The sequence below is a fragment of the Protopterus annectens genome, chromosome 9.part0 (assembly GCF_019279795.1).
Source record: "Protopterus annectens isolate FY-2018-M chromosome 9.part0, PAN1.0, whole genome shotgun sequence".
Classification (NCBI taxonomy): domain Eukaryota; kingdom Metazoa; phylum Chordata; order Ceratodontiformes; family Protopteridae; genus Protopterus; species Protopterus annectens.
Window position 1 is genome coordinate 458,521,058 of NC_056743.1, and position 24,177 is coordinate 458,545,234.

The window sequence follows — 24,177 nt, forward strand, 5'->3', positions numbered from 1 at the left end:
ATAGAGTCGATTACACTCAATTATGTCAAACCTGGTGCCGTTTTTCTGTGTGTCTAAATAATCGAGTCTATCACACTCAATTATGTCAAAGCTGGTGTCGTTTTTATAGATGAGTTGGTCCCTTCCTTGTTTAAAGTTGATCGAGGCCCCCTTGGACGTTGCTGCCTTAACAGAAAAAATGCTTTGTGGATACATCGGAATATACAGTGCCCGAGTCATCACCACCTTTACTTTGCACTCCTCTGTGTTTAGCAGCCATACCACTGCATTACCTCTCTTCTGTGCAACCCCACAGGTTCTAGTCCCATCAGCTAATTTCACAATGTGCTCCTTTGGTTGGAAAGTTGCATCAAATTGTTTAAACTTTTTCAGGTTGTTAATTATGTGTGACATGGCACCAGTGTCCACCATTAATCTCTTCTGTTTTAATTCACAAATCTGATGCTCATTTATTCTGAAGACAAATGTGTGATCATCCGCGTCAGTTGCTTGTTTCACATTGTCTTTCTTGAAACAAAGTAAAACGAGAAACCTTTCCGATCCAAGACCCTAGAACTCTTGCAAAAAACTGAACCCTCTTAGCAAAACTTGCAGACCAGGGGGGAAAACAAATTTTTACCAGCAATGTGCTTGGGGGAGGGGGCGCAAATAGAAGAAGTAGATTGGACCTCAAGGGGTTTGAGTTCGAGCCTCCTTGAAGAGGATGTGGTGGCTTGTAAAGTCATAAGTTGTAACAATTTCACCATTTTTAATTACACAGATTTGAACATCACTCCAAATTACTTTGAATTATTTACTAAAGGCCTGCATTATGTTCCCATTAAATCCAGTTACCTTCCAAAGTTATTGATAGAGCTTAGAATGTTTGTCAGGAATTTAAATTTATCTTTACTTTTCAAGAACCAAGGGGAACATATTAACATGCTGACTAGGAGTAGCACTTTTAATCCCCCCACTCACCCAATCTTAAAAATATTTGAGGAAATGGTGGAAAGGATATGGAGGGAAAATCTGAGTAGTTACCAGGTAGAACAACCCACTAATTTTCCGCAGGTTCTACAAACAGTAGTAGACACTATAAAAAGTGAAAAGATATGGGTAATGAAACCCGGTAAGGGGGGTGGTATTGTGCTCATGTACCAACAAGATTATGAAAATTACCTACATGATATGCTACAGGACAACAACAATTATGAACCAGTGTCTGTCAATGAGTTGACCATTTCAGTTGGTAAAATTAAATATTTTCTATACGATCACCTAATGCAAGGCGCAATAGATGAAAAGTTATATAACTATTTGTTGGTACCTAAGCCAAGAACACCAACGTTGTTTGGCATTCCCAAAGTACACAAAGGGTTAAATCCCTTAAATTCCGTCCCATTGTTGCAGGTGCGGGTGGCATAACTGAGCCCTTAAGTAAATTTGTGGACCAACATTTGAAAAGATATATTGCTAGTCTTCCATATGTCTGCAAGGACTCATGGGAGTTTTTGACTACCCTTTCAGTAGACGTAGACAATTCGAATTTTTTGATGGCAACTATAGACATCGTGGAACTTTTCCCCAGCATACCCCACACTCAGGGTATGGAATGGTTTAGTCAAATGTTGGCCACTGAAGCAGACCTAGGTAACAATTTGACTAACCTTATAATTGAATTTAAAGACACTATATCGCATAATAACTTCATTTTTTGCAATGGGGAATTTTTCAGACAAAGGAGTGGTGTGGCAATGGGGGCACCTTGTGCTACCGCATACGCCAACATAGTTTTACATAAATGGGAAACGGTTTATATTCATTCTACAGTTTGGAAACAATACATCAAATATTATAGAAGATATTTGGATGATATTTGTATACTTTGGGATGGCTCTAAAGAACAATTTTTGGCCTTTATAGACCATTTAAACAAGTCAACTGATTTTCGTACCTGTACATATGAATTAAGCGACAAGACACTGCATTATTTAGATGTGATGTTGATAAAAGACCCTAGTGGAACAGGTTTCCTAACAAAAATTTTCAGGAAGAGTACTTATTTGAACAGATTTCTGCATTTCGAAAGTGGCCATCCCCCTTATATAAAAAAAGGAATTATTAAGGGGCAGCTCATTCGAGCGTCAAGAATGTGTAGTACGACACAACTTTTTTTCGAAGAAGTAGATTTCCTTAGAAAATTATTTATGGAAAGAGGGTATCCATTGATTTTATTTCAAACAGTATTAACTGAAATTATAACAAAAAGGGACGAACTCTATTTCCCGTTATTAGGTACCCAAGCAGCGACATTTATTAGGACAGCTGTGACTGATTTTAGTGCTCGCAAAAATTTTGTGTACACTTACACACAAGATGCATGCTTCGTTGAAAGTACCATAAAAAGTTTATGGCCTATGGTCACCATGCAGGACGAAACCGCTGGTATATTACCTGCCAACATTGGGTTTGTTAGGAAAAGGGGTATTAATCTTAAAGGAATCTTTGAACAGAGCTCACACAGCGAACAAGTAGGTACGGGTGGCAGACTGGTTGAAAAACTAGGTACTTTTAGCTGTAGCAAATGCAATCAATGCTCACATGTTTTACAAGCAGACCATATACGCATTCCGTCCTGCAACATTACTTTGAAATCTAAGGGCCACTACTCCTGTAACACTTCAGGGGTGGTTTACATAGGCCTATGTCAGGTTTGTCCAGCGTTTTATGTTGGCAAAACTGAAAGGGCACTGAAGCGTAGGATCTACGAGCACCTATATGATATCAGTAAACAGAAGGAAACCAACACTTTCTATAAACATTCCCTCAAATGCCCACAAATGTCTATTAAATTTTTCATTGTTGAAAAGATACGACAGGACCAAAGGGGAGGTGACTGGGAAACCCTGCTTGGCACTAGGGAGCTCATTTGGCAGCTAAAATTGAATGCCACGAAACACCCGGGACTTAATGACAATGTTAGTCTTGCTTGTATACTTAAGACGAGAAGAAACATATTAGAATTGACCCATATTATTTACATTTTTAACACGACTTCAATTACACACTTTTTTTGACATAGACATATTTTTATGGACACAAATAGGAATTCACTGAGAATGTATTAATTTTGTATGGTAACTTTTCACACACTTTGCATTCTATTAGGTTTGAGGGTTTTAACAGTAGTTTAGTTGTACAAGTGGTGCAAGTGTAAATAGGGTCAGCGATTTTATTGTTTAACTGACAATTAAGACAGTTGTATTTTTTAAATTACAGCAGCAGGCCACCTAACCATTGGTTGAAATTTACATTATATAGACGGCCTAAGTTGCTTTTTACTGTGTACACAACATTGTTCATCTTTGTATTGCTATTTTTTACTGTGTTTTTTATAAGCATAAAAAGTAAGAAAAGAAAAAAAGATTTTTAATCTCAAAGTAGATTTTTATATTTATAAATATTTAGATGCAGACTTATTAAGTATTAGTATGAACACTGTACGTCATCTTGGTATTTTTTTAGTCATTAGTGCATTACGAGTGACGTCCAATCAATTAACTTAGCGCATTTGAGTTATAAAAGACTGGATTTTAGTTTTGTTTGTCACACTTGAAAAAACCCGGTAAGACCGGGCGAAAGCGCTTGTGATTATTTCTTGTTTTTTGTCGAATAAAGTGTTTGGTTTAATCCAAGCCATTTTGCTTGATATTTATTTTTCATATTCAACAGCGAACCATTTCAGCAGTTTCAATTTGAACTTTGCAAGTTTTGCTAAGAGGGTTCAGTTTTTTGCAAGAGTTCTCGGGTCTTGGATCGGAAAGGTTTTCTGTTTTTATTTTGTTTCTGGTCTGGTCTTCTGGTTCATTTGATACATTGTCTTTCTTCTTTCATCTACAGTTATTGTCCCTGTGACTACAGTTTTTACACAAACTACACCACTGTCTCTGCCCTTTATATTCTCTCTGGCATTATCGTGCCTTGTGTCCCTTTTGGCCACAGCTATAGCATATAATCTCTGCTTTTACTCTTTCCCCAAGGCCACTCACTTTCATCACATTATCATTACTTCCGTTGGCATTAAATTTCTCGGTATGTTCATAGCTTCTCAACCTTGTTTTGAACTCACCAAAGCTCAACTTATCATCATCTTGCATGATGTGGACTGCAAATGGTTTAAAAGTTTCGGGCAATCCTTTCAGAATTATTGCAATTAGTAATCCATCACTGAGCTACTCCCCAGTATTTCTAAGTGCCGTAGGGGCCGTTTCAGCCTTAACAATATAGTCTGTGACACTTTCTCTGGCGGCCTTCTGGAGGCTTGTTAATTCGGTGTATAAGCTAATTACCCATGGCTTCCGTTTCCCGGCATAATGGTCTCTCAGGATCTGAAGCACTTCTCTACCATCGTCTGCAGCTTCTCTCATGATGAGGGACAGACTTTTGTCGTCTAAGAACTGTATTAGTTCTGCATAGGCCTCCGCATTTTTCTCAGCATCGTCTTCCTCCTCATTCTCGTCATCCTCTGCATCCTGCTGCGCATTTCGCAAAATGGCGTCTTTCAGCCCTAGCAAGCGCAGGTGTCCCAGAAACTTTGTCTCCTACAACTTGTAATTCTTTTCATCTCTGTCAAAACATAGTCTATGCCATCAGCTTCCTACTTCCCTCCTGGGCCCATAACCTGTTGGCGGTGTCATCTTAAGGACAAGAAAGTCGGGTTAAACATACATTTACAGAGGAAATAAACACACATGAAGGCAATCAATCTGGTTAAAAAAGGAAGAGGGGAACAACCCTCACTTCCTCCTTTATTATAAAGCACATCGTCACATGACCTCTCTTGACCTCTCCACACCAACGATGTCAGTGTAAGAGCACACATACGATCATTCACTCTCTTTTATTATTATCAGCCAACACAGATGATTGCAGCCAAGCAAGTCTCTCCGAAGTTGAGCATAAAATGATTTCTCAAACTTTGTGCCTAGCATATCTCTCACTAGCCATTACCAGCAGGGTGCCATCCTTATCATCTTTCACAAAACACCTAGTATGATCTGCCATCAGTTTAAAGTATCTTTCTAAAGCATATAAATTAAAACAGCATTTTTCTGTAAGTTGATTTAAAATACACTTCAGTTCTCTTTCACACACCACCTCAAATTTGGCAAAAGTATAAACTTTTTTTATTGAAACTGAAGTGTCAAACAGCCAGCTCTTCATCTGGGGATAAATGCCAGTCATTGTTTAAGTTAGATAATTTGGCTTTTTTGAAAGGTAATTTACCTTAAAAAGAGTTAGTCCTGTGACTGAAGCTTCTTCCTGCCCCCAAGCATGCACACACTGCAAGCAATGAAATAAGTCCACAGTGTCATGATCCACATACATCATCTCCATCTCCAACTGTGGTTAAGTTTCCTCCTCTGTGAACTGCAGCAGACATTCTTATTTCTGTTGTAAAAACATTCCTAGTATGTTCCTGGAGTATTTTGCCAGTGTTCTGGCCATGCTCTTTTCCTGGAACAGCATTTTCTGTTTTGTGACTTGAACTTTCACAATTCTGGGCAGTCTATTGCCTCTTTGCAGTCAACCTGAGTGAGCACCTGGGTTCATTTGGTCCTGATGTCACGTCCAGAAAAAAAAAAAATAACTTCTTCCTTTTCCAAATCTACCTCAATAGTGTTTAGAATTGATACTTCCAATCTTTGGCTGCAGCAGTTTCCATACTAACTTTCACTACAAAAGGCTTATAAACATGAGCAGGCTTCATATTCCTTCACGTCTCTCTCTCTCTCTCAAGGTTCTCAATTAGTTCGTCTTTCCTCATCATGAGCTCTATATTTAAGTCTTACTAACCATTCCTTGTAATCATTAAAATTACTAAGTGATTAAACTTGAGTTGTTACAGTTTCAACTGTCTCTTTGTGGACATTCAGTAGTTCACCATTCTGCTTAACTAAAAGCTCCAACATTTGCATTCCAGTGTTGTGAAAAAGTTCAGTCATTTCCTTAAATAAACTTGAATTTCCTTTAACTCCGTTAGGGAACTCAGCAATTCTAAGCCCCTTTAGAATTCTCTTTAGTTTAGTACCTTTTCCATGACAAAGACTGTTATATTTGTAAGCTGCCTCTTCTAAGTGCTTTAACAAATAAAGCCATTCATTTCCAGAATTTGTATTAACTTTACAGATGGATGCTTCTCCAAATGGGTCAGCAGGTTTAGTAAAAAAAAGTGTTAATTATCCACTTCTTCTGCAAGAACACCATGAGTCTGTACACTAAACAGTCACTCAATGGGAGTACATCTGGAACAATTACACAAACTCGATTGAGAATGCAGCAAAAGGGAGGTATCATGGCTGGTTTAGAATGTCGACTTGGGCCTGCCTATGCAAATAAATCCTAAACTCTAGTTCCTAATGCATCCTGTTGACTGCAAAATCTTCACTTTAAAAGAATCAGTCCACTCCAGCAAGTTTCTCCAAAAAAGTCAGCTTATTAGTTAGCACTTTTATCATTTTACTCCCAATGGTCTTCATCAAAGTAATAAACTTTTAAAAATACAGCCAAGTTTAAATAAAGTTTGTGCAAATCACATGTTCATGTTACACCAATCAACATTCACAAGCACTCCACTTCCTATAGTTTAATGCATTAAAACTTCCTCTCTAAAAAAAAAAAAAATCACATAAAATAACAACAATCTTCACATTAATACAGGGAACTGAACATCAGTCCTTTTGTTTGAAAGGATGAATAATGTGAAAACCACTACACAAATGAACATTTACAGTACTGAGTAACAATATTCTTAATTCAGTCTCCTACTCTTCAGTTCTGGTTTGATACTAATAAATTAATTACGGCCAAGATGGATGTTCGCTGCCAGCTTAAGTTGGCAAAAAAGTTCCCTCAAACATTTACACAGACATAACATGTGCGTGTTTATATACACACACACACACACACACACACACACACACACACACACACACACACACACACACACACACACACACACATACACACACACACACACGGATGGACACAAAGATAGACATACACACACACACACACACACACACACACACACACATGGATGGACACAAAGATAGACAAACACACACACACACACACACACACACACACACACACACACACACACACGAGTATTAGAGTGTTCAGTCATAGATTCATATGCATTATTATTTAAATTCAATCTGTACAGAAATGTATCCCAGAGAATTATACTCACTGCTTGACCGTTATCCGCCCTGAAGATTTCTGTATACAGATATTCAAACAGTTTTGTCTCAATATGAAGGAGAACCTGCAGTAAAGACAAATAAATAAATAAATTACTGACATACATAAACAATTTGACTTTTTCTTAATGTCCCCATCATAGGCATCTAGCTGTTAGCAATGCATGGTGTCTACTTGTCAGAATTTACACATAGACCACCTAAGTACATTCTATCTGCCCCCAAAACAGTGGGAATTTTTAAAAATGAATTAAGTCCAAATGCACCTGGTTGTTCTTTGAAGATGTGGGCAGTCAGTTTAATTCTATAATTAGATGATTATATGTCTGAATATCATTTGTAGTCACTATTTTCTACTTATACTTGTCTTAACTGTTTAACTGTACATCTTTTTATTGTAATGGAGTATTCATTTTTGAACAGTAATTCATGGTTTATTAATTTTGTAATTTTCTATTATACTATATTAATTTTTTGTTCAGTAGAGAAATAAATGCAAATGTGTACTTTACAGCATTAGGAGATGGTAGCAGAGTAAATGCACCTACTGCCAGAGTCCTGACAAGTATTCATACATATATTTTAAACGTCACTTCTGAGGGCCTTCTGAAGTTGGTGATAGTTGAAAATATTCCCAAACATCAACCTTCAAGGGAGGAAACAGACAGAGAAGCCTTATAACCAAAGTTTGAGCAAAAGTTCTGAGGCATTGAGCTTCCAAAGAAGAATTAGTGATGCAAATCGTGGGCAGTACAAATGGCCATTATGTCCATAATGGACACATTCATGAAACAGGCACTGGAAGTAGTCATACCCATCCGAAAATGGCCTTTAACCACAGTAAGGGACAGTCAGACACCTAATAACAGGAAAGGGTGCATTTAGCAGTTTCTTTGTTTTTTTTTTTTTTTTTTATTTTATTATTTGGATCTGCTTAGAAACCTGGGCACTCCTTAGCCATACCAAAGCAGATAAAAATCTAGTCCTTCATTCTGGGAAAATGAACCTGTCCAAATAAACATAAGCTGATGGTGGGCATTAAGGTTATGAAGTACTATCTCTAAATTAATCCAATAGAAAGAAAACACAGAGTTGAACAGATTGGTTTAGGAACAGCTTTCTTTTGACAGGACTCTTGGGTTAGTTCTGGGGGGGTATACAGTGTTTATGAAAAACTAAACAATATCCCCCACAAATAAAAAGCTGTAAGTAAGACGCTGTCTGGTTCGATTCTCAGCTAGAGCATCTTCTGCGTGGAGACATGCATGAATGGGCCTACCTTTGTTGAAGGTTGTGCATCAGGGCTGGTAACTCGGCATGTAAAAATCAACTACCAATCATTAGCGGACCGGAGTTCCGCTATGGCGACCCCTAACCTGGAAAAGCCGAAAGACACAAACAAAAACTTGGAGATGATGTGGATGGAGGTAAATGAGACCAGGAACAGCATTTTTCAGCAGAATTTCAAATCCACCAAACTAGCAGGTTCCAGTGGATGATAAGACATTCGGTTAGTCTGTCTGTCTATTTTGAAGTTCAATCCTCAAGCAGGAGAAAAGTTCTTCAGAGGTAAGTGAAGCTACATAACTCCAAATTACCTTAACTTTACAAATACTTTAACTGCAAACACCAAAAAGTACTGTTTAATTTACTACTTACTATTTCACTACATCTTAATGCTCCTATATGCAATTTTCTGCTCCTAACCTTTGTTCCGTTTCAAAATACGTCTTTGTTATATAATGTTTCATTCTTGCAAGTGTATCTAAGTGCTAATCAACTGCTTTACCACTCTCTCATTTAACCATATCTATCTGCAGTACTTTCTCTGTTTCCACCTCAACCTGACCTTTGGCATCAAATTAAAGTTCTTAGTTTTATTACTCATAAATATGTAAAACTGTATGCTCGTGTAATTTATTGACATTTTTTGTTTAAACCTAGGTCTCTGGTCTGCAATTGTTCCCCTATGTGACTTATTATTTTTATTACTGCATGGCATTGCATATTTTTTGAGCTTTTTTCATGGTCTTCTGCTGAATTTTTATTTTTTTTTTTGCTGACAAATCAGACTTTCCCAGTCAACAAATGGAAATAAATAAATAATTGGCTGACAAGTGCATGGTGACCAAGTTCTGTTGCACACAAGATCACAATCTGCCACAATGGAAATATATTTTAATGATGAAATAACTAAGATCCAAATAGGTTAAAATAACCTGCAACCTCAATGAATAAGACTGGAGAACACACGTTTCTGTCCAGAGGGAAAAACTTCCATTTAGCAAAGAATGTCTGATGAGCGAAAGGCTCACTAGCAGCTCAGTCACCTCTGTGACCTCAAATGGAATGTTCAACAGGATTGCGGAATTGAAAGGAGCAGCCAGGTCCAAAGGAGGAATCAATTTTCATCTCACCCACTATCTGGCTTGTACAGGGATACACTTCTGTACTCCCAAGGACCTGACATCCTGAAAAACATTCATGTCAGTAAAATAAATACCATTAAAATGAGATCATCAACAATAAAATCTACATATCAACCAAACAGTAAAACAAAACTTAACAAAATTACACTAAGTATAGGTGTCAGTCCTATATTCCCGTGTGCAGGGGTCTTCCCTTGTTATATTTAACTATACTATATCCATGCCTGCACAACTGTGAAGAAAGGGCAAACACAACATGAAAGAAAAATGTTCCCTTTCCCCATTTGCAGTAGTATGTTGCTAGAAACAGGAAGCCCAAACTTCATCTCCAATAAAAACAAAAACATGAAAGAAAACTTCCATGTCTCTCAAGGAAAAAAAATCTTAAACACTACACCCTCTACAACATAGCACAGACAATAACGATTGAAATTCAAAACCCAAAAAACGTAAATGAAACAGAAGTAATCATTGTTGCAGGATTTACATGTTTATAGTTTGATATTTAGGGACCCAACAAAGTACCATGGACAAAACCTGCTCCCACCTGATACCACACCTTTCTCAGCCAATGTTTGACAAAGATGTGTTTTTATTTCCTGAAGTTTGCTTTCAAGTATGGAACAAGAGGAAAGGACAGAAAGATATACAAGGAAGGATTATCCCCATCACTGAACCATCCAAAGCCATCTCACCCTGAAAATAAAAGCTATTCATTGCCTGCTCCCTTGCTATACTGAAGAGCAGAGGAGGACCCTCATTTTCCTTTGTGGCAAAGAGATCTGTCTCAAGGCTGCAACATTCCTGAAAGATCTTCATCAAGCATGAAAAAAACTGAACTGCAGTTGAGGGACTTTGCAAGTGCATTTCCCTCAGTAAGATGTGAACAGCTGTGAAGCTGCTCCCCAGGCTGATGACCTAATGCCATACCCACATAGGTCACTGCACATGGAGCAACAATGCATGTTATTTTACTTATTCATGTATGCATCTCACCCTGCTTGCTCTCATACTAAACTACCTGGTTGCCTGATCAGATGAGTAGGGACTTTTTTTTTTTTTTTAATTTTATCTCCAGATTTTAAAAGGTGAGAAACATCAATCATAGCTTGAGCCAGTTTACTGATAACCCATCTTTCTACAGCTCCAAAGGGCTTCCCAACATGTCAACAAAGGATCTAGTGACATAACTTAAGATGGGTTTGACAGCAAGAATTCAAACAAGGTACTGAGACTGGTGACAACAGCTCACCACTCCAAAACTCACTGACTGGGGTAGGAGATCGGGAGAATATTCTTGGGGGTTTCTGTACATCTCCTGACTTGCCTTGTATAATTCCCTACATGCCCATTGGATTGTGGATATCTTGGATGTAGCTGTTATTTGCTGAAATTTCCATTACTTAGAGAATACATAAAAGTCTTGGCTGGCAGACTGCAATCCATTGTCAAATATAAGGATGTCTGAAATGCCACTACATAAAATTATTAAGATAAATAATGACTGTATTTGACAATGTATCACACATGTTAATTAATTCTGGATGCTTAGAATATTAGTAGACATAAATAGGATACTGACTTCCCTTACTCTGGAATAAATTTGCAGCTAGTTTACTCCATGTATTATCTGTCATTTCATAAGGTAGTATTGTCTCTCTGGTGTCTCCTTGTTGTTGGTTTAGTCAAATATATTGCTTATCTGACATTTTTTGAACATCAATTCTATTTGGTTAAACATGCCAGGCTGAAACAGTATTTATGTTTTCTCTCTCTTTATACTTTATGCCCAAGTGTGCTTCATAATTTTTCTCTAGCATTTAATGTCCTAACTGCTATGGTGCAATCCCATTTTAATTTGAACAGCAATCCTAGTGACATTTGAATTTCATCACAAAAAGTGTAGGACATGATTGTGAAAGAGAAGTGGAACTTTTCTCATCTGGTCATCTTGGCAGTACCATATTTCAATATTTTAATTGTAATATCTTGTTCTATGTTTTGAATAAAGTCTTGTAAAATAATATGTCCTGTGAATAAGCCAACATACCATCTATAAATAACAAATGAATTGTCAGAATTCACACATTTACATGAGACTTTTCGGTATCTTTATATATTGAGTTTTAGTTGTTTATCTTAATAGACTATACTGCACAAACATGCAAATCAACTTCATGAAACTGCAAATCACTACCTTCATAATTCTGCGCATCAATATGGTCATGAATATGCAAAGTAAGTTCTTCATATATATGCAAATGAATGCTTCTACACCTCTGTGAATTACTACCTCTGGATACAAGTGGTTGTCTGGACTGACTGCATAATGCCTAGAGGGTGATGGCATACACTGTGACTGTAACTGCACTTCATGTCCTAATTTTATGAAGTCCAATTGCTCAAAAGCTATTCTGACCAATATATTTGGTTGATTTATTGAAACAGTTTGAAACAAAAGATTGTAGGGGTTGTTTTTATAAACACAGCACACTCTATGACCAAGTGCTGTTAGTTTGGACTACAGTAAGTCAGCAGCAGTGTCCTTCAAGCCCATGTTTCTGAATCCACTCTCAGTTAAGATATTACATCCTGTTTTAGCATCAAGCTTAAATGTGAGACTTTGCTATTTATACTCAGTTTTTCAGTACAATGATTTTCACAGTGACACAAGTACTGTAATTCTTAAGAAGAAACATTATTTACAATACATACATCAGTTGCATTCATTAACAGATCTTTTTCCACCTCAGAAGCTATGCTATGAAAACAAAATTGCTGCAGATTCTAAAAACAGCCACAAGGCATTCTATAGTTATGTCAAGAATCTATATGGCAATACTCAGATCTGCTCTGAGTTACAGCACAATGGCAATATATATACAGAACCAAGTGATATTGCCAACATATTGGCTGACAGGTTCAGTGTGAACTTTACTCCCTTTTCACCCCCTAAAGGACCTATTACAATACCTGAGGAATGCCAAGTCCCTATTATCATGGCTACACAGGTAAAAACCACACTGTCCAAAGGCAAGAATACAGCTTCCATGGGACCTGATAATATCCCTGGCTGTGTTCTACATGAATTACAAAGTGAACTGGCACCACACCTGAGTACCCTGTTCAATCACAGTCTCATTTCAGGCTTTGCTCCTACTGAATGGTGCACTGCTATGGTCATCCGACTCCACAAAGGGGGGGGGGGTGACTACAGACTCTGGGAACTACCGCCCCATTAGTCTGACGAGTTTGATATGTAAAGTTATGGAGTGCATCATCATGGACCTTATAAATAAGGACATAATCTCCAAACTCTGGATCCCACGCAGTTTGGGTTTGTGAAAGGTAGATCATGCCTGCTCAACCTGATAGACTTCTTCGAGTCTGTAACCAGAGCTGTGGATGAGGGCAAGTTAGTTCAAACAGCCTACCTAGATCTTGCCAAGGCCTTTGACACCATCCCTCACTCAGAAAGCATAAATAGACTCACTAAACTAGGCATAAACCCCTATGTAATAAAATGGCTTGCCAACTGGCTCACTGATAGAACCCACACTGTGAAAGTAGCAGACTCCAAATCTGACTATTGACCAGTTACAAGTGGTGTCCCACAGGGATCGGTCTTAGGTCCTCTCCTGTTTGGCATCTACTTCTCTGAAGTTCAAGCCAAGACAAAGGGACTCTGGCTGACCAAGTTCGCAGATGATTGCAAACTTGGAGCCATTACTGATTCTCCAACTGATGTAGACATTCTACAAAAAGACCTCACTGACACCAATGACTGGTGCCAGAAGCATGGCCTTAAGCTCAATGCCAAAAAGTGCATTGTCATTTCCTTTGGGAAAAATTCGGTGCCCATGAACTACCACATAGGTAGTAGCCCACTAAACACCGAAGGTGTAATAAGAGACCTGGAGACACAGGTTGACAACCGCATTGCCACTGTAGTCAGAAAGTCCTTCTAAGTGGCACATTTCATTACAAAAGGTTTCTCATCCAGAAAGAAAGAGGTCATAATCCCTCTCTACTCATCCCTCATTAGACCTATTATAGAAAACAATGCCCCATTTTAGACCTATTATAGAATACAATGCCCCATTTGGTATGTACCTTACTAGGCACCTACAACAACTGGAAAGGCCACAGAAATACCTTACTAAGAGGACCTTAGGCCTTAGATACATGCCCTATACGGACAGACTAAAAAACTCCAGCTATTCTGTCTCTTATCGCCTACTTAGAGGTGATCTCTGCTTGACCTACAAAGCCATGTCTGACTTAGAGCTGCTAGATAAAACATAATGCACCTTAACACCCCTAGCCACACTGTGATCTCGTACAATCACCTGCTTGCACTGTGCGATACTTTCATTTTTGACATTGTGGCACTCTGTTATTGCACCTTTTCTCTTATTTGGGATCTATGTTACAAAATCGATGTTTTAGCAATTCAACATTCTACCATAAATCTGGCTTGTGAGTAGCATCTCAGGTTTTTCATGAAGTTTATCTACAATGGAAGAAAATGTCTGGAGTCGAAGTAGTTTGTGAAGATAGGATCTAACAGTAGATTACAGCTTTGTTTAGTGGGTAGACATTTGGCATTTTAAGGGCAATACAGTGATGTTCATGGAGGGGTGTGTTTGTAGTGAATTGTTAGATGCTGTTGGAGATTGCTAGAAGTGTGGTGGTGTTTTTCTTGGAGGTGGTGTGAAAATGGGTAGTTGTCCATGTTCTAGTTGAGGAAGGAGAAATGCAAGATGAAGTCATTAAAAGGTTAGTAAAATAAACCTGGTTAATAAATTAAAATATGTTAAAATACTAAAAACTGGAGCATTATAATTAAGATTTCATGCAAATAAATGTCTTGGTATTAATTATATTTTTTTCAATTATTTTATTTTAAGACTTAAATCAGCTACATTATAAAGTATTTTAAGGTGTATGTGTATATATATATATATATATATATATATATATATATATATATATATATATATATCTTTAAAATATTGCAATATAGGTTTCTGGACATTTTAACTGGTTTAAAACACCAGCACTGATATTAACAGTTTATCAGGATAAAATCCTGAATATAGAATCAGCACGAAAGTGCTTAATAAACAGTATGTTCTTTCTTCACCAAAGTGTTGTACTACTTGGGAATTCTTTTAGATTTCTTAGTCATTTTATTTGTAATATAACCAGGTTAACACAAAAATGCACACAAAATCATAAGCTGCCTGCAATTGTAACTTAGGAATACAAGACAATCACACTAGGTTACATGCTGAGTAAACTGCAGCCATGGAATTCAAACCAAGGTAAACACATCTACAAATGCACTTCATTCTACTACTTTGTAACAGAGATGTGTAAATATTGCAACTAAAGTGAGGGTTTGTATAAATAAAATCAAGGTCAGTTGTTTTTCAACTAAACATTATTTAGCATTAACAGTACACTGATTTCACAAGTTGTTGTTGTTGTTGTTGTGTCTTTCGGCTTTTTCCTGGTTAGGGGTCGCCACAGCAGAACTCCGGTCCGCTAATGATTGGCAGTTGATTTTTACGTGCTGAGTTGCCAGCCCTAACGCACAGCCTTCAATGAAGGTACGCCCATTCACGCATGTCTCCACGCAGAAGACGCTCTAGCTGAGAGTCGAAACGGTCAGCATCTTACTGCGAGGCGAACACTGTTTTCCCAAGTAAATGACAAAATTACAGCAGTAGAAATTAGCAAATGCAAATTCTGTTTCAATTTGTAGTCAACTGTTTCAAACCTGTGATGACAGACCCAAAATGATGTTTGTTCCAGGACAGACATACCTCCCAGATCTGTCAGGTTAAGCCACACTGAAGGCTCTGGCACAGAGCAGCACATTCCCTGATACATACCTGCTTATTTCCGTCATTCTCCTCACAGATGATCTTTTCTACCTCATTACTACTGACATTCTTCACCAGCTGGATCTCTCCGGTGCTACAGAGGTTCTGAAAATACACAATGAGGACAACGGCTAGGTTAGAAGGAAAGACATAAGGGAACCACAGGGCATATGCGTCAGAGTATCTCTATCATTTAGAAAACACTTTGGTAGGTACAAAATGTGGATAAATGGTTAAACAGCAAAGCAACATTCATTGAAACTACTTCCTTCAGAAATAAATATTATCTGCTTTGTACACTGTCAACTAAAAATGAAAAAATACAAAACCAGTGATTTGCATGGGGCAGGCCCATCACACCCCTTGTGATGATATGAGCTATTGCCAGCTCTGCTAGGACAAGTAGGGCAATGGATGTGTAACATATGCTAGCACAGCTAACGGAATTTTGTAAATAATTATGTAATTTGTATATCAAACTGATTTGTACAAGTGTTGTTGAAAATGTATTCGTAAAGTTGCTTGTGTTAATAAATGTACCAACAGTGGGTCCTGACTGTACTGTAACTGATTAAATGTATATGTTTTACCAGAGGATACTGGAAGAGAAGAGGTGAATCTCAATCCACCTGAATGAAAAATATTCTGAATTTACTGAGCCTAGGCCATAAAAATGTTACCTCATAGTTTTGAATGAAGCCAGATAAGCAATGTTTATAAAAAGCATGGTTTGTTAGTCTCTGCAGGAAGAGCAGAAGTGTTAAAATTGTTTTACAGCTTCCGGATGCTGCAAAAGCTTGAGATGTGTATTGTAACACATATTTGTTAAATCCTGGCAGCTTCTAGCCAAGGGGGTAGCATGGGAACCAGAAGTCAGATGACCAGATGTATTTGATGCCATTCTGTAATGCATCACTAAAATGATATTTTAATACTAGGTGAGACTGAAGTCTCAGAGTGCTCTGTTTTTGAACCTGACAAGGAAAGACCCCTCACCTACTTCATCTTGCCTTGCTCTAGTAAGTGACCATGGAATAGTAGCTCTTTAGATCAGTCAGGAAAATATAGTAAGATTAGTTAAGTACTGTTTTTCTGTATCTGTGTGACTCTATTCGTCTGTGTTATTTTAAAATATCCTGTGATTGAAATTCTGGTGTTTACAGTAAATAGATGTTTAGTATTTTTATGTTCTTTTATTATATATTCCTAAATAGATTTAAACTTTTCATTGTGGCTGGTAATTTAGAGAATATGTTAAACTTTGAGAGAACTTACATCTATTTGTTGACACTGTGTCCACTCCTGAAAGCATTACTGCATTGTCCAAACACTATAATTTGTATTAATATTAATTTCACTCAGTATAACTGGGTACCCTTGTAACAGACTTAACGTAGCTGGCTTTGAAGTGTCTGGTGGTAGTGTAACTACCTTATAGTCTGGGCAGAAGGGAGCAGAGCTAGTAAATTTGTGCCAGCCTTTCCCAGGGGTGTGCGTTTGAAACTTAACTCTCAAAGAGTGTGTGTGTCAGCTGCTTGAAGCAGGGACATGAAGCACTGCTTTCACAAAGAGAGTGGTAGAGGACTTGGCTTGGACACTTGGCTGAGGACTCAACTCTATAGCTGTGCCAGTGGGAAGCCTTACTGGGGATCTGGACAGAGAGGGAAAACCAGCCTCTTCACTGAATGCGTTCCCTATGTGTTTTTAAGGGAAATTGTTTTTGATGCAGAGAGCTGCACCTGGAAATACTGGGTGAAATCCATTTTTGTTCAAAGTGAATGTCCCTCTCCAGTGTCAGTGGTGAGGATTCAGGCACCTTGATTACTGGCCCAGAGTAGGAATGTCACACCCCCACACCAATCACATCTGTAATTATATAACATCTGAGATCACATGACTCTGGGTAAGGGCAAAGAATTCCTTACTCCCACTGTTCTGCAGTTTTGCACTTTTAAATAGCACTGTTTCAGTGAAATATGGTAATATGCAAAACTAACATCAAAAAGGAGCCGCGACCAGTAAAGTGATAATAAATACTTTAATAAAGAGAAGTAAGACCTTTTGTCTCATATATAACAAAAAACTTTGTCAGAATCAATGAAATCCATCATTTCCACATTTAAATAGCCCCAAAATTAATTACATGTTACATTCAAACCAATCACATTCAATCTCCAGCATTTCCGTCTCTTAAATATATTATACATAAACTACATACTAAGCATAACCATATATCACTGTAAACAATTCAATCCTTGTATGAATGTAACTTTAAAATACTAGAAACAGATAAATATACATTTAACTCTGGGAAGATGAGAGCATTAAGTTTAATTTGCCACCTAACTTTTCCTGATACTATTACATCTGCCCAGGGTCCTCCCCATAAACTTTTATGTACAATATCCAGAACAAAAATCGAAAATAATGCATAGAAAATTCATGAACATGTTTAAACAAAGTATTATTTTTATTTTTAACATCCATTTGATGCTTGTATATACGGTCTCTAAGTTGCCATTTAGTTTTCCCTACATAAAAACATTTACAAACCTGGCATAAAGCAACATAGATTACTCCCTTAAAATTACAATTATAGTGGTATAAAGATTTTATCTTAACCCCATTAATATTGACAGAATCTTTTTCAAAAATAAACTAACATTGCGGACAAAATCCACATTTGTAAGTCACACTCCTCTTATCTGATATAAGAGTAGAATCAGCATCTACTCTAGCAAACTATTGTTTAAAGGATTTTGCCTTTTTGTACACTACCGCGGGACCCTCTTCTACTGTTTCTATCATGTTGTTCAAACATGCAAATATGGCCCAATTTTTCTTTAATATCTGAACAATGTTGCTATGATCTGAACTATAAGTTGTAAGAAAAGCCTTAGAATAATCTTTCTTAAAGGGTCCAGAATTAGCATGGTATACCATTAAACTAGAATTTCTTATTAGGAGTTTATAATAACCATTATTTCAGTTATTAGTAACCTCACTAAAAATACTGGATACAACTTCATTAGGTAGCCTCTTGAGCTAAACATATTGTTCAACGTTTGTCCTTCTAATAAAAATGTTTCATCGTCAGATACCATATGGGCAAGCCGAACATATTGCCCTTTTACAATAGCCTTCTTTTGATATTCTGGATGGCAACTAGAATAATAAAGAAGGCCATTGGAATAAGTAAGTTTCCTAAATATATTACTAACTAATCTTTTTTCTCCATATCTTTAACAATGACAACATGTAAGAAGGAAATTTGCATTACATTACATGAATAAGTAAATTTCAAAAATGAAGTAGTCATGTTTAAATAAAACATAAACTCTTTTGTACTGACCCCCTCCATATAATAAAAATGTCATCCAAAAATCACACACAGAATGACCAAGGTGGGGGATTAAAATAATTAAACACATACTTATTTTCCCATTGTAAAAGGATAATATTAGCAAATATGAGGGCACAAGTTGCCCCCATGGCTACCCCTTTTTCTGGAGAAAGTATTTTCCATCCAAATAAACAACATTATTTTTAAGAACTATTTCCATAAAGGTATCCAAAATATTAACTTCATAATGACTAAAATCAGCGTATTCCTTTATAAACTCATGGAACCACTCAAGGCTGGTATTGTGTGGTATAACATTAAACAAATTCATATCTATAGTCAAAAACATCATACTATCCGAATAATGAATATGGTTAAGTTTCTCCAAAAATCCCATGGATCACGACATAGCTGGTTAAAAGCTTTAATACTATTCTTAAGTTTACTATCAACATATTTAGCCATAGGATGCATTTTAGATTTTCCAGGATCCACAATAGGCCTCAAAGGCCTATGTTTGTGTCCAGTTTTGGTATACCAATTATCTTAGGAAAAGTAGGGAGCTTAACATTTAAAAAAAATAATATAATTCTGGACTAATTTATTCCTGAATCACCATGTCTTCAAATAAATAATCAATATTTTTATAACACCTGTTTATAAAATAAAGGGAGGTAATTTCATAAAAATCATCATCAAAAATGTTTCAAACATAATCATTGTGTATAACTAAAATCCCCCCATCTTTATCAGGTCTCATTATTCTTATACTTTTATCTTTACTAAATGTTTGTAATAACTGAACTTTGAGCTTATTTAAATTGGAATAAATTCACTTATTATTAAAAATAAGCTGTCTAAGATCAAATTCATACAATGTTTCAAAAATAAACAATGGTAAAGGAAGAGGGGGGTTAAAAATATGCTTAAGAACCAACTCCTGAGATATAGTAATACCTTTGGGGACTTTAACAGATTTTTATCCCATTTTTTATCAGTTTTTAATGTGCTTTACACAAGCAAAATGTTTTATGTTCCAAGTATAATTTCTCAGGTCTCAAAATGTTCTTTCTAACAACCAAAAAGGGTTCATTATAGTTAAACATTTCTGAACAATAATTCCTAGACTGAAAACCATATAAGCAAATCCATCTCACAGAAATATGTCATGATTACTGTGAACAATTAATGCTCTTCTTTCAAACAAACAGCAGTTCTGTCCACCCTTTAAGACTTATCAATATCCCAGAACATCTATCCCCCTCAACTACTCCAACAAATTTTGCATCTCCTCAAGCACTGTATTTTGTGCATACTTGAATAAGTGCAAAAGAAAACATCAAAGTTTAGCATAAGCAATCATCCTAAACATTCTCACTTTCTCTTAACAGATTTAATTAACATTTGGTGAAACAATTTTAATTAACTCTTCTGCCTTTCCTTTTTCATTTATCTGGATTTTCACTTGCCTTTTTTGTATTTGAAACATTCACCCAACTGTTATCCTCTTCTGACTGCTCTCATTCACTTACAACAGTTTCTTGTAAAATGGGGAACTTGTTTCCAACAACAATCCTAGACGTACCTTTGTTTAGTTCTACAATTTTGTCTTCAGGACTGACAACTTCATCTGTTAGTGTAATGGAACCACTGTTACTATTTACTTACTTTTCCTATGCAGCTCTCTTTTCTACTAGTCCTCTACTGGTTATGAACAAAATGTCCTCCTGTATCTTTTATACAAAAACAATCTAAGCTCTACTTCAGCATGCTTGTTATACTAACACCTGAATAATGTCCTTGAATGTTGCATAAACAGCACATACATCTTTACACTGACCCCTCATGACTGTCAGACACTGCATGATTGTATAGTCAATTTAACACCCCCTGCTTTCTACAATGAAAGCAGAACTTAGTCTGGACAGCCTTAAAATTACTCTTTTGCCAGAAATAGTAACAAAAACTTGCTAGGGAAATGCTGAACCATGAATTCCTTATAAAACCTCCTCTTATCCACCACTCCACAAAAAAAATGCAAACAAAAAAAAAAAAAACTCAGGGTTTTCCAAACATCAGATAAAGACTGTAACAAAACATTTAAATCATTCTCTGGCATAACTTTTAATCAACACAAAACAGTTACTTGCTTTGCTAAATTATAATACAAGGGATTATCTTTAAAGTCTTTCTCTTGGAAGCCCTATGCATGGAAATCATAAGACAGGAAATGTTTACAAAGGCTGCAAAACAATCTTTGTCTTTCAACTCCCTTCAAATTTGTGTTTTTCTGATATGTGCAGGACAGCATATGCATATTAAGTTGCAGATCAACACCTTAAGTTTCAGAACATCCTCTTCACAAATATTCTGATGTTTCATCCACAGGCCCCTCACAACTCTGTTCCTTATACTAGAGGTTTTGCATAAATGAATTAACACTGTCTGGGCAACACAAAGACACTGGAACACAGATGTGATGTAATACCGTTTACTGGGATTGACTATGGACTGTGTGTACATTATTTCTAGCAACCATATTCTATATTTCTTGTAGGAATACAGCTTCCTTTTTTGTCTCCCATCCTTCTTCAGACAATGACAAAGCTAACAGCACAAACTCCATTTGACACATTCGGCATTTCCACAAACATATTGTGAAAACCAACATCCAATGTTTGACAAACACACTAGAAATTTCTTCCTCCACAGTCAACTCCAGTTCATCTCCCCAGGAAACAGTATTCTGAGCTTCAGATCCATCATCTAATTCCAAAAGCAAAACAGACTGTTCACAAACATCACTTTCTTTAGTTTTTTTTATAAGGGATTCATTCTGTCATAAAACTTTTTCCTCTCCCTCCATTCTCTGTCTGCAACTCCTCTGACATTCCTTCTACTGACAGTGTAAGCTTCACCCACTGGAAAAGGTTTTTATGCCTGTAACACAAGGACTGGGCATAGGGGTAACTAAGTATAAATTGTTCAGGAATGATAGAAAGGACAGGGATGAAGACAACATGGAGACCTTAGCCAGCCAGGAAAAAAAAATCTGTGGCATTATTAGAATCAGCAGAGACAGGAGGAGCAGACTAAGACACTGATCTAAGGAGGGTTCAGGCAAGCACTGTGGGACTGTACCATAAAGGACAGCATTCCAGATATGGTCATAAGCAAGGAGGGGGAGAAAGAGGTGAAGGACATTCAGGGGGTCGTGCCACTGTGTGGTTACAGTGGGAGAATGGCACAAAGTACTGATTTGTATAAAGATTAAGTTAATTTTATGATAATCTTATGGAAATGGCCTAAGTGGGGTTGGGGTGAGGGACAATAACACAATAATGTAGGAGTCTGGGAGCAAACAATTTATACAGAAGAAAAGAGATGTGGTACTCACTGCTAGAGACAAGGATATGAGTAAGAGACAAAACAAAAAATGGGAAGAAGGCTTAATGTGGCTAACTGGAAACTGAAGTTAGCAATTAGTACAAAGGATAGAACCTACAAGAGGTGAAGTGGGTGAGGCACAGTAAATGAAATACAGCAGAAGGGCAACAAAGGAGGTGAGAGTAGCTGAGGTGCAGACTGAAAGGGTGCTGGCAGTAGAAGCAGCATCAAGAAGGTGATGGTCTTTCTAAGTATATAGCAAAAAGAAAGCGACAGACCACACAGGGCTGTGCAAAGATGCAAAACTGCTCATGATGCAAAAAAGCAGAAGCACCAGATTAATACATCAGACGTCACAAAGGACACAAGGGGCAGTTGTCATGCTTAGATGGAGGTACAACAGAATGAGAAGAGCAGTGGACAGAAACACTGAGCAGGTCAGAGACTTGAATGACCTTAAGGAAAAGGATAACAAAGAACAGGAATCCAACTGGGATGCCTTCTAGACTCGTGTATGAGTTTATGAGCCTGGGAAAGGACTGCTTACTGAAACACAGCTCAGATACGTGTATTTTAGCAAGTGGATTTTTAACATGAAGTGTGCATAATTTCAAAACTCCTTTCGTCCCTTCTTGAGTGTGACATTATCTTGGAGTCAGAATCAATAAGTACAGTGGATGCGGCAGGCATAATCCCACAAATCAGAAAGTGCCTGGGGGGGCATTCCACTCTGCACAAAAATGTAATCTGTCATATCCATTTTCAGGATTTTTTTCTAAATTAAACTGAACTGAATCAGATTCACTAAAATATATTACATCCTAGATCCATATATACAAACATGTATTATCATGGGCAGAAAACTCATGAACAGAAATATACTATGTAAGTGATGGAGCCACATAAAAGCAGTGTTAACATCTACACACACAGACACACACACACACACACACACACACACACACACACACACACACACACACACACACACTTTTTTAAAATAAAACCATGCATATTAGAAACAAAACATGTACACTGAGAGACTTAAACATACAAATGCACATAAGCTGCTTACCTGAATAAGACTTCGTGTGTCTAACCTGACATTAAAATCACCAAAAAGGAAGAAAGGCAGTGATAAATGATTGTTGTCCTTGACCCTTAAGGAAACAGAAACAAAACAAAAGCAAGAGATGATAAGCAGTGTGCAAAAATAAACATTTTTAATGCTCAACAAAGTATTCCTTATGTTTCTTTTCTTAGGGAGCATCTTCTGCATTGGGGTGTTTAACAAATCACAATTTTTCATCAGCTTTATGAAATATATATCCTTCCAAATAATACCCTATATTTCATCTACAATTATTAAAGCAGCTTATTTGTAGAAAATATACAAAACCGGAGCATGTCACAAGGCATTGGTACACTCACCAGGTAAGGGCCATCTCAAGAATTGATTGCAAGCCAAGATTCATCAAAAGAATAACACCTAGTATACAGTATCAGTGGATACAGATCTGACAGCAGAGCCCACATTTATTTATTTTATTTATTTATTTGCATTTCGTTAAAGAACCCATTTTCAGTGAAGGCCTGGGGAGAAAAGCTCCACAGTAGAAGAAATTAGAAATTTGAATTACAAAAATTGAAATCACAAAGAACAAAGAATTTACAAAGAGTAAGTATGTACAAAATATAAAGAAAAAACATAAGAGAAGTTAACAGTACAATCTAAATAATTATTATAGAGTGCAGATGTACAAGTGTACTGTCTATGTGGTGTTACGACTGTAATCTGTATTAGCTAACCCCATTCAATTGTTTATTCGAGCAGCATAAGACAGTGAGAGTGAGACAGATGCCTGCTGTCCCATAGTGCT

General features: G+C 37.0%; 1 protein-coding gene across 2 annotated transcripts in view; it reads right to left on the reverse strand.

The window, feature by feature from the left end:
* Positions 1-24,177, reverse strand: part of LOC122811267 (inositol polyphosphate-5-phosphatase A-like) — a 1,048,439-nt gene that overhangs the window by 161,764 nt on the left and 862,498 nt on the right. For both annotated transcript variants that reach the window (XM_044082997.1, XM_044082996.1), the window contains exons 9-11: positions 23,373-23,457; positions 15,577-15,672; positions 7,238-7,312 (exon numbers count right to left, since the gene is read on the reverse strand). In XM_044082997.1, the coding sequence (XP_043938932.1) occupies positions 7,238-7,312; positions 15,577-15,672; positions 23,373-23,457 (256 nt within the window). The remainder of the gene's footprint in view (positions 1-7,237; positions 7,313-15,576; positions 15,673-23,372; positions 23,458-24,177) is intronic.